The sequence below is a fragment of the Oratosquilla oratoria genome, chromosome 20 (assembly GCF_046742065.1).
Source record: "Oratosquilla oratoria isolate Oo_2021 chromosome 20, ASM4674206v1, whole genome shotgun sequence".
Taxonomy (NCBI): Eukaryota; Metazoa; Arthropoda; class Malacostraca; order Stomatopoda; family Squillidae; genus Oratosquilla; species Oratosquilla oratoria.
In genome coordinates, this window is record NC_134796.1 from 9,150,661 (window position 1) to 9,167,139 (window position 16,479).

General features: G+C 37.6%; 1 protein-coding gene across 2 annotated transcripts in view; it reads left to right on the forward strand.

Moving 5' to 3' along the window:
* The window catches only part of hob (bridge-like lipid transfer protein family member hobbit), a 107,551-nt gene that overhangs the window by 38,177 nt on the left and 52,895 nt on the right, over positions 1–16,479 (forward strand). For both annotated transcript variants that reach the window (XM_076203643.1, XM_076203644.1), the window contains 8 exons: positions 1,557–1,696; positions 1,889–2,057; positions 2,156–2,317; positions 3,036–3,094; positions 3,202–3,329; positions 8,083–8,251; positions 8,349–8,471; positions 13,924–14,034. In XM_076203643.1, the coding sequence (XP_076059758.1) occupies positions 1,557–1,696; positions 1,889–2,057; positions 2,156–2,317; positions 3,036–3,094; positions 3,202–3,329; positions 8,083–8,251; positions 8,349–8,471; positions 13,924–14,034 (1,061 nt within the window). The remainder of the gene's footprint in view (positions 1–1,556; positions 1,697–1,888; positions 2,058–2,155; positions 2,318–3,035; positions 3,095–3,201; positions 3,330–8,082; positions 8,252–8,348; positions 8,472–13,923; positions 14,035–16,479) is intronic.

A 16,479-nucleotide genomic window follows, 5' to 3' on the forward strand; every position in this document is an offset into this window, starting at 1 on the left:
AACTCTAAAGAAATATGTTGGGAAGAAATGACAGTGAAAGGTGGAGAAGACCTCGGGGGAAACATGCTACTGGATATGACCATTGAATACACAATGGCTCAATAGGTAAAGGAAAATACCAGATATAGAAACAATGAGGAACCATTGATACTAGATTTAATACTTACATCAGAGCCTGAAATTGTGTATAGAATAGAATATAAAACACCAATTGGGAAGAGTGACCACTTACTAATAGAGTTTGAACTAAAAGAACAAATTGATTTGAGAAGAAAAAGAAGACTAATGTACAACAAAATGGATTCTGTGGATGTGCTATGACTTGCTACATTGTTTCTGACCCAGGGCAGTGGGCAGGATACAGGGCTGACTCATCATCCACGAGGAGTTAAGATGAGAGGGAGGAAAGGGTGGTGGATGGGAGTGGATACATGCCTTTTGACACAGCTACCTCCCTTATAATGGGGGAAAAGCCCCTGATATATAGATATACAGAAGAGCATGTGTTAAAATTGAACATTGAGAGAGCAAGTGGTTTGATGTAAAGGTGGGGCTGCATCAGGGATGTGTCATGTTGCCATGACTGTTTAATGTGTACATGGATGGGGTGCTACAGGAAGTAAATGTGAGGATAATGGGCAGGAGACTGAAGATGTTTTAAAAAAAAAAATGGAGAAAAGTGGAAGATGAGCCACTTGTTTTTTGCTGATGATGCTGCATTTGTGGCAAGGTCAGAGAAGGGATTAAAGGAGTTAATCACCGAGTTTGGTGAGGTATGTGATGTGAGGAAGTTGAAGGTAAATGTGGGTAAAAGAAAGGTGATAAGATCTACAAGGGGAGAGGATGGCAGCAAGTTGGAATTAAGTCTAAACAGAAAGAGGTTGGAGGAAGTGGATAGCTTTAGGTATTTGGGGTTGAATGTGGCGGGAAAGTGAAATGGAGGTAAATTGTTGATTGAGAGAAGCAAGTAAATTTCTTTGGGGTAAAAAAGTGGCCCTTCACCCACAAGGAGCTAAGATGAGAGGGAGCAAAAAGTGGTGGATGGGAGTGGGATAGGTGGGAGTAGGTGCATGACTTTTTCCCCCAAATAAGAGGGGGGAAACCCATGGTAGAGAGATAAATAGAAATGATGTTTGGCTTTTTGATTAGTAATGGGAAATGTCATCCCCTCTTACCTAGGTCATTTCCTTTACCCACTGGGTCATTATGCTCTCCATTACTATACTTAACAGGGTATTTCCTCCAGAAACTACCTTACCATTTGCTTTCATTCCTATCAGTTGATCTCATTGCAGTTAAAATATCCAATAAGGACTATATTTTTACTTTGTCCAATAGTTTTTCCAGTGAATCACAGTTATATACTTGTTATATTTTTTCTGGCCAATACTATGCAGTTTGATTCAGCAGAGATTTGAACAAGCTAAAACGAGGTTTTAATCAATAGAGTCCCTGTTTTCTCTAAGTTTATCCCTCACCTGAATTATTTAGATAGAAATTCATAAAATTTCTGAACTGAAGTTTTGGTAACTTTCAATTTGAATTTGAATTTACAGTTTCTTTAATGGCTCGTGTTGATTCCCTGGAAATCAAATGGACCAGTGGACGGTCCATAACTACAGTGAAAGGAACCAAATGCCAAAGATTTGTTCCAGCAGGAACTCATTATAATTGTATTAAGTCTTCAGAAGTCAAAGTAAGTTAAGAAATACATGTATATGTTCAAGTGAACAAGAGGAAAATATGAATATTTTTATTGTAATATGTTCATATTGTGTAAAACTGATTTTGTGAGGTGGATGAATGAAAAGTATGAGTTTGCTATGATTATTTTATTTATAGTGCATTTATACTTTTGTGTAAGACTTTTTCTGTGTATTCTATTCAGGGAGAGTTTGGTCTCATGAAAGAAGCTTCTATTGAGAATGTAGGTGGAGAAATTTTGCTAAATGCCGGTGAACAGCTGCAATTAATATGGTCTAGTACTACGCACATGATGATTCTCACTTTGGTAGAGGAAATTAAAGGCTTTATAACAGACCTTAGATACTTAAAGGGTAAGAAAATCTCTGGAAATAACTATTTATTCTGTGTTTGACATTTTCTAAGTACTTGCACAGTAAAGGATTCTAATGTTTTGATGGTACTTGTTTAGACAATTCCAGGTGGGGCTCCATTGAAAATTCAAATCCATCTGTCAACTTAGAAGGAGATTATGAAACTACTAGTACATCACTTCAATTGCAACTCATTGCTAATGGTGATGTCAGAATTGGAGCAATATTGTCTAAGAAACATCAGATGTTCTTTAAACTAGGCAAGTGGTAATTCTTTTGGTGTTTTAAACTATTATAGTAATGATAGCATTTCAATAGAGTATAAAGCTATCTAAACATCAGTTTTACTGTGATTTTCCTTTGCACCATTCTTTTAGGGTAACAATAATACTGATAACAGTTTCCTGAATCTTCACTGATTGGAAACCTGCAGTTCCACAGTGATTGCTACCTGCCCGAACAGTCCAACCACATTGGGCAAAGGTGACAGTTTTAGCTGCAGCCATGCACCTCTTGATATGAGTTTCTCATCTATTTCTTTTTACACACCATCCCAGGGTCTGTCATAGACCATTCTCTCACCCAGCCACATAAGTAGTGTCATCCTCCAAACAGCAACTGGTTCATGTCCCACATATCCTCCACTCTCCAAACCTCCGCCCTTGTGTTAACCACTGTGGGGTTGCGGGTTTCTAGTTAATACAGATTGACCTCTCATTAACGGACTAAAAGGGGGTAACGGTGTCCGTTGATGTGAATAATCCGTTGATTTGGAGTGGGTTTTGGGTGGCATAGTGATTGCACAGCACTAAGCAACAGCACCAAAAACACAGCAAAAACACCACAAACACAGCTAATTAACATCCGTTAATGAGAGGTCTCACTGTAAAACTAAAAGCAACAATTACTATTATTATTGTCAAGGTGTTTTAGAACATGCAATATGATATTTATAATTGGGTTTTATTTCCAAAATAGGTGATATAACCTACCTGATGGCACATGGACGAATTTCATGCCAAACAGAAGAGTTGCAGGTGAGAGAGTATTGATACACAATGATGAATTGTTGTTTGGATATGCTTATCATTGTATTTTGTATGAAAAAAATATGGTGTATGATATAATATGATTAATGTTGCAGATTCACTTTGATGACCATCAGATTATAACTCTGACAGGAGCTAAGCTAGCAAGAACACTTCTATCGAAGGAGGTGAAAGAAGAAAGGGAATCTTTTCCAGAACTCACACAAAAACAAAATAGAGCTTGGTAATTTTGTTTAGTTTCTGGGTTTCAATTAGTTTAAAATTTAAAGATGAGATTTTGTGGATTTGTGTATTTACCTAGTTGTATTATATGGGAAGGGGAGCTATGCTTGTAGTGACCCATTTTTGTATCTCTCAGCATCTAGTTCTTAAATTCTTGTATGGTTTTTGCACACACTATTGTTTTGTCCAATTTGTTCTATACATCCACCACTCTGTGTGGAAAACTTTTTTTTTTCTCCAGATCTCTTCTATAACTATCCTTTTTGAGTTTCTTTTCATGTCCTCTTGTTTTTCTTTTATCCCACTGTAGTAAACCTTCTCTGTCAAGGCCTTCCATGCCTTTCATGATTCTGTATTTACTTATACTTACCTTTGATTGAATTTCCCCCCTAATGTTATATTATTGACCTTTTCACTTTTTTATTGTTCTGCTGTATTTATCATTAATTTATTATAGTCTGCCTCATCCATGCTTTTGCCTTTGGCAGGATATATGTCACTGTAAAATTTCTTTCTTCATTTCTTTCCATTATGATTTTCCTAATTATCCTCTCGGCCTTGCCCTCCATTACTATTTCATTCACCTTTATACTTTTTCACCACCATGGACACTCCTATTTTATCTCTTTTTTCCCTTTCCCATATATTGTATTTTCATTTTCCTACCTGAATATCAATATTTCCATTAAGCTTGATCTCAGCCAAACACATACTCTGGTTCTTTCTGTATTGTCATCCTTTTCTGATCTTGTTGAAATCAATCCATTTGTAATAACATAAACTATTTCCAAAGGGAGGAGTGGAGGTTGAAGTAAACTGTAGATTGAGAGGAATAATTAAATGCTATGGGGTATTAAAATGTGTAATGAGAAATAGGCATTTGGGAATGGATGCAAAGAGATAATATGAAAGGGTGATTGTGGCAACTACACTGAACAGGGCAGAGTCATGGAATTCAAAAGAGGTGGAGAGGAAAAGTTTATGTTTGAGATGAAACGTCTGAGAAGTATGGTAGTGGTTACAAGGTTGGATAGAGTGAGAAACAAGGAGGTGAGGAGGAGAGCGTAGGTAGAAAAAGAGTTGGGAGATAGGGTTGATGAAAAAGTATTGGGATTGTTCGGACACTAGAATGAGTGAAGAAAGAATGTAAAAAAAAATAGTGGAAGGCAGAGGTGAAAAGAGTGAACTTAAGGGGGTACGCGACACCTGGAGGTCATTTTCTAAAATATTTAGAGTAAAGAGCTGAAACTTCTCAGGTAAATAGGTATCCATATTGCCTACATTTTAGGTGAAGCAGAATGATGTATGTACACATATCTTGACCAAATTCACCCCCCCAGGTGTCGCGTACCCCCTTAAGGGGACAACCAAGGATGAGATGGATGGATGGGGTGACGGGTGTTGAGCAAGAGGGTAATTCCGTTGAGCAAGGAAGGGAAAAGGCAGGAGATAGGGTTAACCCCTACAGTGTCAGCGGCATACATCGTATGCCGCAATTGTTTTATGGATTGAGTGTTAGCAGCATACATTGTATGCAGCAATTCAAAAAATTTGCCAAAAATAGGCATTACATTGAGGGTCAAATCGGTGGTAATGACCAAGTAGCCCTTTTCTTTGACTATAAAAGGCACCTAATTTTTTTTATTTATTGACAAAACTGGCAACCCTGGCAGCAATTTTTCGGGGGGGGTAATTTGGGGTATAGAATAGGCCTTTAGGACATAATTTATGAAATGAAGTATGAGGACGTGAAGTTGTACTTCAACAGTTTGGCAGGTGCTATTTAGTACATATTCTGACATATAGAACTGGCAATTTCGCACTGCCAATTTTTGTAATTAATGTGGAATACAAAATGTGGCTGGGCAATAATGGTGTGATGGATGCTTACTAAAACATTTACCAAAACAATAGGAAGCACCACAATCACTTATCCTCCATGAAATTATAAAAAAAAAAAAAAAGATACCGAAAATCAATTTATCACATAACAAAGTGATAAATATTTGCCAAAAACTCCACAAAAACTATTTATAAACACGTTTTCCGTAAGTGTCAGACTATTATGGGCTACTGTACATTGACTTGAAACATCATAAATGTCAAATTCCTTCACTCTGAAATTCTAACAAAGCTTCCCCCAAAAAATGTGACCTCGTTCAACCCATGTTATGAGCGAAAGTCTACGGGTTTACTACCAAATATTTGCACTCATATCTCTGAAAAAATTGACCCAGTTTCTCCACTTCTAGGCTAAGGTGAATCAAAATAAGCAAGATTTGTTGGTTTTACATTATTTTGAATTGATTTAAGCAATAAAAGATTTATTTTGACGCTGAAGCGGTGGTGGGGGGTGGAGTATACAGTATACAACATTCGCCCAGCAACGTATGGGTTAAGTGGAGATTAACTGTGTATAGACGATACCGTGATGCAAGAAAGGGATGGGATGGGGATAGGAGAGTAGGGAGTGGTTATGTATAAGTTATATTTTGATGTAGCAGCCCATCTTCTCTCTTTCTGCATGAGGGGACAGGGTGGAGGGATGCTGATTAAGTGAAATGGCTTTACTGTGGATGTACTGTGTCTCGCTGCATTGTATGGGATACATGGATGACCTGTCATCCACGAGGAGCTAAGATGAGAAGGAGAAAAGAGTGGTGGATGGGAGTGGAATGTGTGGGAGTGGGTACATGTCTTTTGACTTGGCTACCTCCCATATAAGGGGGAAAAACACCTTGGTATATAGATAGATTTCCAAGCTAATGGAATTACAGGGTCTAGCAGATAAATCCGTACAAACTTTGAAGAGGTTTTAAGCACTTAAAAAGTAACATATGGCAATTCTGATTGTTTCCAGATACTTCCATTTGTCTAATAATTTAGCCAGTTGTATACTAGCACCGGTGCAATAAACATTAAGCAATGGAACAAGCCAAACGTTCAGCCATATGCGAACTTCGTCGCGCGGGTCACACTCCTAGCGCCATAATAAGGATGCTAAAATACTCCAGACAAACTGTTTACGATGTTTGTAAACGTTTTGATGAGACCGGCGAAGACCAACGAGCTGCTCACAAGCCCAGAAGGGGCAGAATTCTAACACCTCGCTTTTTAGCTGGTCTCAAGAGAAGTGTCAATGCAAATCCAGCCTTACCATTATCGACATTGACAAAGAAGAGAGGTGTCAGCACAATGACAATTCACAGAGCATTAAAGAAATTGGGATTAACCTCATTCTCACAAGGAAAAAGACATCTTTTGACACGAAAAATGAAAGAAATCCGCTTGACCAGGTGCCAAAAGCTGTTGAACTGGATGAAGTTGAATGGCTCAGTCATCAAGTTTTTTTCCGACAAGATTTTCACGGTTGATGCGACTTTCAATAAGCGGAATGATCGCTGGATAGCCTCCTCATCCTCAGAGGTTCAACACAAGACAACGACGAAGAAACCAGCAAGTGTCATGGTGCTCTGTGTGGTGTCAACTGAGGGGGACGTCTTCACTCACTTCTTCAACAACAAGGAGAAAGTCAATGCCGTTGTCTATTGCAAAGTTCTAGAAGAGAAAATAATACCCTGGATGAAAGATAAGGCTAGTGGCAACCAGTTTGTCTTCCAACAAGACTCGGCTCCAGCCCACACAGCGAAGAGGACCACCAACCTTCTCGAAGGGTCAAATGTGCAGTTCTGGAACAAAGAGTTGTGGCCCTTAAATTCGCCAGACCTAAACCCTTTAGATTATTATTTTTGGGCGCGAATTGAGGCCAAGGCATGTGACAAGCCACACAGAAGTATAACAACCCTGAAGACAGACATCAAGAAGGCTGTGGGTTCATTATCAAAGTCTGAGATCATCAACGCTGTATCCAAGATTCGTAAACGCGTTGAAAGCGTCATAACAGCTGAAGGTGGTTACATTGAATGAAATCATTGTTCTTATTGCCTTTTCTAAATATACTGAAAATTTCATAACTCTCTGTTTATTATAACCCGAGATATTAATCTTAAAACATGTGATAAGAAGTTGTACGGATTTATCTGTTAGACCCTGTATTATTTATTCCTTCATCACTGGATCTTTTCTTAGCTCTCCCTCCTCCCCCTTTGACCACCCTAATAAAACACCAGCACACAGAAACAAAAATCTTCCTCGTAGAATTTGTATAGTTTGTTGATTGTCTTTGATTCCCTGATTGTTGAAAACCAAGCCGTGGGAGTGTGGTTCTTATGAATTGTTTGTTAACTGTGATTAAAGTTTCCTTCTGTTGTAACTGATTTTAGGAGTTTTATTTTATTTTATTTATTTTTATTTATTTTGTTCTATTTTTTGTGTCAGGTCTATGATGCATAACCTGAAAATCATGCGAGTTATGGAAGGGTTTGGTTATTTAATGTCACTATTGGATGTTTTTTTGATTCATGGTTATCTGTCATGGGCAGTGTTGCTGGTGATTTATTGGATGGGGCTTCCAACCTATTATTTCTGATCCGTTGCTCTAGTTTGTATAAATAGGCTTGTATGTTCTTAGCTGCATGAGATTGCTTGTGAAAAGGTTAAATATAAATAACATAGGTGAGAGTATTCCTCCTTGGAGTACTCTATTGTAGAGTCTTTTTGTCCCAGATGTTTTATTGATTTAGGTTACTCTGCACTGTCTGTCTGCTGTTGAAAATTAAATTACCATTTTGTGTCATTGTCATGAATAAGTTATATATGTTGCTGTAATATTTAAAATTTTGTTTACCTCCTAGGAAATTAACTCTAGACACATGGACTACCACATTTCCACATCAGTATTATTTTTCTGAGGCCTTCAGCGATTCCCTCATGTCTGTTGTGAAGTGGATCAAATATGTACATAATATAAAACCAAAAGTATTTACTGCAGAATCATCTCTTCCTGCTGACCTTGTCATTAGGGTAGGTAGTACAACTTAGCTCGTTGTGATTTATAAGTGAATGTTTATACTATTTTCATATGTCGAATGTTCTTCACTCATTTAGCTTGCATGTATAGGTACGGAAATGGGTCATGGAAGTGTGTGATGATCCATTTGAAGTAAAGCTGAGATATAACTATGAGCTGATAGAAGACGAGTATCAGGAAAGCTGTAAACGCCTTAAAGCACTGAATGATAGGGTGAGTATTTACCTAGTTGTATCTTACGGGAAGGGGAGCTATGCTTGTGGTGTCCTGTCTCTGTATCTCACCATATCTAATTTGCTCTTAAAATCTTGTATTTTTTTTACACACTATTGTTTCATCTAGTATGTTCCATACATCCACCATTCTTTGGGAAAGCTTTTTTTTTTCAGTCGCTTCTATAACAGTCCTTTTTGAGTTTCCTTCCATGTCCTCTTGTGTTTCTTTTATCCTAATTTAGTGAGTCATCCCTATCAAGGATTTCCATACCTCTCATAATTCTGTAGATGGTCAACAAGTCACCTCTTTCTCTTCTTTGTTCCAGAGTCAGTAGTTCTAGTTTTGATAATCTTTTCTCACATGACATTTTTCATAGTGTTGGGTCCATCTTCATAGTTGCTCTCTGGATTCTCATAATCTTCAATATATTGTTTTTTAGTACTGGGTGACCATAGTGATGCATACTCCAATTTAGGCCTTATCAGTATGACTAGTATTTTCTTTACTATTTCTTCATCCAAATAAATAAAGGCTGTTTTGTTTATATGTTTGTCAGGGGACATATCTTTTATGATGATCACTCCCAGGTCTTTTTTAGATCCCGCCTTCTTTACTTCCTTTTTACCAATTTTATATTGTCCTGATATCCCTTTTTAACTTTTTTTTACTTTTTCCAAATTCCATTATCCTGCATTTCTTAATGTTGAATTCCACTTCCCACCTCTGACTCCATTCCCAGACCCTGTTCAGATCTCTCTGTAGTGAGTCACAATCTATTTCGGAACTCACTTTCTTTAACAATTTTGCATCATCTGCAAATGTCATTCACATAGATAGCAAACATTATTGGAGCCAATACTGATCCTTGTGAAACTCCACTAATTACCTCTTCCTAAGTAGAACTCTTATCTCTGAGCACTACCCTCATTTTTCTTCCATGCAAAAAGTCCTCCACCCATTTCAATAGTTTACCTTGTATCCCTCCTATGGAATCCAGTTTTCTTAATATTTTTTTGTGAGGGACTTTATCAAAAGCTTTTTGTAGATCTAGGAATGCATACTCAGCCCATCCGTCCCTTGTATTATGTCTAGTCTTGAGTAAAAACAGGTAAAATTTGTGGTACATGATCATCCCTGTCAAAATCTGAATTGTCTCAGATTTAGTATATTATTCTCCTCCAGATGTTTTATGTATCCACTTTTTATAAAAAATTTCACAAATTTTAGCTACTGTGCTTGTAAGGGAAACTGGTCTGTAATTTGTTGGGTCTTCCTTATTTCCTCCTTTATAAATTGGTACACTATCAGCATTTTCCCAGTCTTCTGGTATTTTTCTTTCTTTGAGTGAGCAACTTATTATGTTATATATTTTGTCTGTTAGTTCTTTATATTCTTTTAATATCCAATTTGCTATTCCATCCAGTCCATGCAATTTTCTGACATCAAGGTTCATTATTTGATCCATTATTTCTTTCCATGTTACTATTATTTCCCTGGGGGTTGGGGGGGTCACTTCTCTCCTTTCATCCCGATGTTGCATTTTTTTCTCTTGTGAAAACTGACTTGAAGTGTTTGCTCATGACTTCAGCCATTTCTGTATCTTCTGTGTATTCCGTATTCCCTTGGCATAGTTTCACTCTTTCCTGTTTATTTTTTAGTTTACCATTTACATATAGAGTTTTGGCTGATCTTTACATTTTTCTATTATGCCTTTTTCATAGTTTCTTTTTTCTTCCCTGCATATTTTTACATATTCATTCCTTTGATTAATATATATTTGCCACTTTCTAGGTTTTATATCTTTTCTCCATCTTTTCCAACCTTTATCTCTTATGTCTTTCACTTTGCTGCACCTTCTTTTGAACCAGCACTCAATATACACCTTTTTCTGTTTTTGTTTTGGGACATATTTATCCACTGTTTCTTTATAAATTTTTATCAGAATCATCCATTTTCCTCCCACCTGTGTTTCTTCCTTGTAGAATTTTTCCCAGTTCGCTTTAAGAAATTACTGCCTAAGTTTCTCAAAGTCCGTTTTACTATATATCAGTCTTCTTTTTCTGTATTTCTCATTTCTCCTTTTATATATTTCCTCCTTTAGTTGTAACATGAATAGTATGTGGTCACTCTTTGCAATTGATGTCTTGTATTCAATTTTGTCTACAATTTCAGGTTCTGATATAAATGATAAATCTAACCTTGATGGTTCTTCATTATTTCTAATTCTAGTGTTTTCTTTTACCCATTGTGTCATTGTATGTTCTATAGTCATGTTGAGTAATACATTTCTCCATTGATCCTCTTCACCTTTTACTGTCATATCTCCCCAACAGATTTCTTTGCAATTAAAATATCCCGTGAGTATTGCTTTATTTCCATACTTCAGCATCTCATTTAATGAAGATCATGTATCATCTAACATTTTGGGACAATCTGTCTCCAAGACCTTGTTTTTAGGGGGCGCATAAATCACTGCAAACTCTCTACTTTTCATGTCACTATCTTCAACTCTTATTGTGGTCATCTCCACCCTGTTTTCTCCACTTGTAAATTTTGTCACATTTAAGTTTTTCTTAACCAGGAACATGACTCCACCTTATTTCTCCTCCCTATTCCTAAGTCGGTGATTATATCCATGTCCAATACTGTTTGGTACTCATGGACCCCCTTAATTTTGTCTCCACAATTCCCATTATGTCTTGGTTTTGCTTCTCAGAGGTAATTATTTAGTTTGTTTAATCCTGATATTAATCCAGCCATGTTGGTGTAAGCTAATTTTAATTTCCTAGTCCCTCTATCTTGTTCTTTGGACTTTTTTTTTTTTTTTGGTCTCATATCTAACACTCTCCAATAGAAATGCATTATCTCAGTCTATGTCCTTTTCTCTCTCTCAAATTTCATTTCTTAATGTCTTAATCTTTTCTTTTTCCTCATTCATGACTCTTTTTTATCCACATGTTTTTATATTGTGCGTGTCTCGCCAATTTTCCTGTTCTTCCCAAGATTTCTTCTGCCATTTGTGACCTTAATTTGATTTTTAGTGGTCAACTTTTTCCTTTTCTTTCTGCATATTTACCCATCCTGTGCACTTCCTCTATTTCCTTTTCTTTGTCTTGTTCTTTATCTTGTACTTTTTTTGGAACATTTTTTGCCAATTCTTTGTCCTCTTTATCTCTCAGGAACCAAGTTGGGTTATCTTTTTCCTTTGGACCATATATTACTACACACTATTTTTTTGTCTACTGTATCTCTTACTCTGTCATTTTCTTAGCACTTCCAGGAGGTGCCAAGATGAGAGGAAGGGAAGAGGGTGGAGGGGAGTGGAGTATGTAGGGGATTGGAATGGGTGGGAGTGGTTTCTATGCCTTTTTCTTTTGGCTACCTCCCGTGTAAGGAGGAAAAGAGCCTTTGGTATACGTATGTATCTCTTACTAGACTTTCTTTTTAATTACCTTAATGACAGCATCTTTGGCCTTCTCCTGCATATGTCCATGAACTATTTATTTAAGAATTACCTTATCTTCTTTGTCTTTTTTCCAATCATTCCTGATTTGTTGCAAATCATCTTCTCTTATGCTTTTCCCGCTTCCACGGTCATTGCTTTTATCCATTCATCCACCTCTTTCCTTATGGTCTCATTATTTGTGTTTTCATTATTTTTCACCCTCTCATTCTCATATTTTAACTCAGCCAGTTGAAATTTCACAACAAGGCAAAACAGCCGTTAACCTGCATCGCTAGGGCTACAAAGACTCCCCAATGTGCCCATCTTGTCATAATTCACCCCAAGATACAGACCATCTCGTACTGCACTGCCCAATCACAGCAGTGCCAGGGGGTTACCAGACTATCTATGAAGGAAATCAAACATTCATAGACTGGCTAGCAAATACAAAGTTGGAGGTGTAAGAAAGCCATATGATACTACAACTACTCAGCCAGTTCTTTTTTTAGTGCACTTACCTTTTCTTTTATTTCAGTGTTTACTTTTTTTAAGTCACTTCCTTGTTTTGGACTTTAATCATCTTCCATAGATCGAGTTTTTTGTTTTCATGATTCATATTTCTCATGTCCCTCTCTATGTCTGTAACTCCATTAACCCCTTCCATACGGTGCCGCACACGTAGGCGTCATGAGGAGCAAGTGGATTCGCAACGCTGCCATATCGGCGTCTTGATTATATTTATTGTAGTCGCCCCTCTGTTTTTACATTCTCCCAAATGTGCCCTGAATCCCATTCTCTGTGGTTTTCAAAATTCGCGGGTGAAAGAGAGAACGATCGATATAAGCGGTGACTATATTTTATGATGCAAGTATTATTACGACACGTCATACGGCTGGCATTGGCTGCTGCCCGCGAGATTTAAGTCCCGTACTGAAGTGGTTAAAAATTCTTCTTTCATACCCACTAAATCCAGAGAAATGACCCTCATTGCCATTATCAAGTAGAAACCTTTTTGTGCCTCCCAGTTATCTGAAACCTATGTTTACATTTTGCTTCGCCCTTGCACTGGTAGATGGCTCTGGGTACATGTTTATATTGTATTGCAATGGACAATCATCTTGGGGTTTCTCTGGTCTGTTACTGTTTTCTTCCATTTTACTTCAATTACATAATATTTACATTGTAAATTAACCATTTCAGGTATCCACGAGCACGTCCCTTCCCATATATCACACCCTAGGTATTCTGTAATTATATCACTGTTAAGACTTTTCATTTTTAAAGTATTTTCCAGGAGCTCCAATTTATGCGTGTTGTCACTATGATGAACAACTTATATTTATCTAGTTGTATCTTACAGGAAGGGAAGCTATGCTCATGGTGTCCCATCTTTATATCTTGCAGTGTCTAGTTTGCTCTTAAATTCGTGTATGGTATTTGCACACACTATTGTTTTGTCCAGTTTGTTCCAGATGTTACCGTGTGGAAACTTTTTTTTTTTAGGTCTCTTCTATAATAATGCTTTTTGAGTTTTTTTTCATGTCCTCATGTGTTTCTCTTTTCCCAATTTAGTAAGTCCTCTTTATCAAAGACTTTCGTGCCTTTCATGATCCTGTAGATGGCCAGTAGGTCACCTCTGTCTTCTTTGTTCCAAAGTCAGTAATTACAATTTAGCCATTCTCTCCTCATATGACAGGTTTGAAAGTGTTGGGGCCATTTTCGTGGTTGCTCTCTGGATTATTTCAATTTTCTTTATATTCTTTTTGGTACTGGGTGACCATAATGTTGCAGCATATTCTAGTCTATGATTTATTAGTGTGACTAATATTTATTTTAACAATTTCTTTTTCTAAATAGGCATTTCCATATATATTAAGTGTGTGTGTGTATATATATATATATATATATATATATATATTTTATTTTTTTTCCAAATTATTAAAAAATAATTAAGAAAAAAAAAATTAACCAGTTTTCCACAAACTAATTTCTTAACATTTGCAGATAGAAGAATTAAGGAAGACGGTGTTGTTCATACCTGCAGGGAAGATTGAGGCTTTGTATAAAAGCTTGCAAGAGAAAAACTGCCAAACATATATTAAGAGATCTAAACAGGTAAGATAAATTTACATTATTGAACAAGCTGTATATTTTCAGATGTGTTATGTCACCTTGGCTGTTTAATTTATACATGATGGGGTGGTGGAGAGGTAAATGCAAGGGTAATGGGTTGGGGATTGACGATGGTAAAAGGAAATGGAGAAAAGTAGGAGATAAGCCAGTTGTTGTTTGCTGATGACACTGCACTTGTGGCAGGATCAGAGGAGGGATTGAGGAAATTAGTGACAGAGTTTGAGAAGGTGTGCAAAAGAAGGAAGTTGAAGATAAATGTGGGTAAATGTAAGGTGATGAGATGTACAAGGGGAGAAAGTGGCAGCAGACTGGAAGTGAGTATTAACACCTTCCATACGGTGCCGCACACGTAGGCGTCATGGGGAGCGAGTGTATTCGCGAGGCTGCCATATCGGCGTCTTGATTATATTTATTGTAGTCGCCCCTCCATAATGACATTCTTTCTAATTCTTTTGTAATCGCATTTTCTATGGTTATCAAAATTCACGGGTGAAGAGAGAACGATCGATATAAGCGGTGACTATATTTTATGATGTGAGTATTATTACGACACGTCGTACGGCTGGCATTGGCTGCTGCCACCGAGATCTAAGTCCATGACGCCTACGTGTGCGGCACCGTATGGAAGGGGTTAAGGGAGAGAGACTGGAGGAAGTGGATAGTTTTAGATACTTGGGTGTGAATGTGATGGGAAAGGGAGGAGTGGAGGTGGAGGTAGAATGTAGATTGAGAGAAGCAGGTTAATGCCTTGGTGGGTTAAAAAGTGTAATGAGAAACAGACATTTGGGACTGGATGCTAAGAAGAGATTGTATTTACCAAGTTGTATCTTATGGGAAGGGGAGCTAAGCTTGTGGTGTCCTGTCTATGTATCTCTCCATATCCAGTTTACTCTTAAATTCTTGTATTGTTTTTACACACACTGTTTTTTCATCTAATTTCTTCCATACAACCACCACTCTGTGGGGAAAGCTGTTCTTTTTCAGGTCTCTTCTAAAATTGTCCTCTTGTGTTTTTCTTATCCCAGTTTAATAAGTGTTCTCTATCAAGGACTTCTATGCCTTTCATAATTCTGTAGATGGTCAGCAAGTCACCTCTTTGTCTTCTCTGTTCCAGAGTCAGCAACTCCAATTTTAATAATCTTTCCTCTGGGGCCGTCTTTATAGCTGTTCTCTAGATTCTCTCAATCTTCCTTATATTCTTTTTTGTACAAGGTGACCATAGTGTCACTGCATACTCCAATTTAGGCCATATCGATGTGACTAATATTTTCTTTACCATTTCTTCATCCAAGTAGGTAAAAGCCACTTTTATTGATCTTAGTAAGTTATAGGTTTCACCAACAATTTTGTTTATATGTTTGTCAGGTCTTTTTTTTAGATCCCTCTTTCTTTACTTCTTTTCACCAATTTCATGTCTTCCTGATGTCCTTTTTTTTTTTTTTTTACTTTTCCCAAATTCCTTTATGCTACATTTTTTATGATGAATTCCACTTCCCACTTTGACTCCATTCCCAAACCCTGTATGGATCTCCCTGTAAAGAGTCACTGTCTGCTTCATTACTCACCTTCTTTAACAATTTTGCATCATCTACAAAGAAGCTTATGTAACATTCCACTCCCTTGTCCATGTCATTCACATAAATGGCAAACATTATTGGAGCCAGGACTGATCCTTGTGGGACTCCACTAATTACCTTTTCCCAAGTAGAATTAGTCTCTGAGCACTACCCTCTTTTTTTCTTCCATGCAAAAAGTCCTCCTTCCATTTTGATAGTATGAAGGAGTGATTGTGCCAACAGTTTGGGGCAGAAACATGGAACATAAGAGAAGAAGAGAGGAGGAGTTTGAATGTGTTTGAGATGAGGTGCCTGAGACGTATGATAGGGGTTACTAGGCTGGATAGAGTGAGAAATGAGGAGGTGAGGAGGAGAATGGGGGTGGGAAAGGAGTAGGGAGATAGGGTTGATGAAAGAGTATTGGGATGGTTTGGACACATTGAAAGAATGAAGAAAGATTAGTAAAAGAGGTGTGGAAGGCAGAGGTAGGAAGAGTGAACATTGATGGATAGATTGGGGTAAAAGGGGCATTGGAAAAGATAGAAATGTCAGTTGAGGAAGGATAGAAGACAGAAGAGAGGGGTGAATGGAGAATGATTGTTTATGGATGATGCTGTGATGCATGAAAGGGAGTGGGTGGGGGATATGGGGGGTGAAGGAGTATGTGTGAACACAGCCCAAAGGGATTTCTCCCCCATCTTCTCTTTTTCTGCATGAGGGGATGGAGAGGGGGGTCTCTGATTTAATGAAGAGGCCTTGCTGTGGATGTGCTGTGTCTTGTGACACTGCTTCTGACCTAGGGCAGCGAGCAAGATGCAGGGATGACCTGTCATCCAGGAGGAGCCAAGATAAGAGGGAGGGAAGGGGGTGA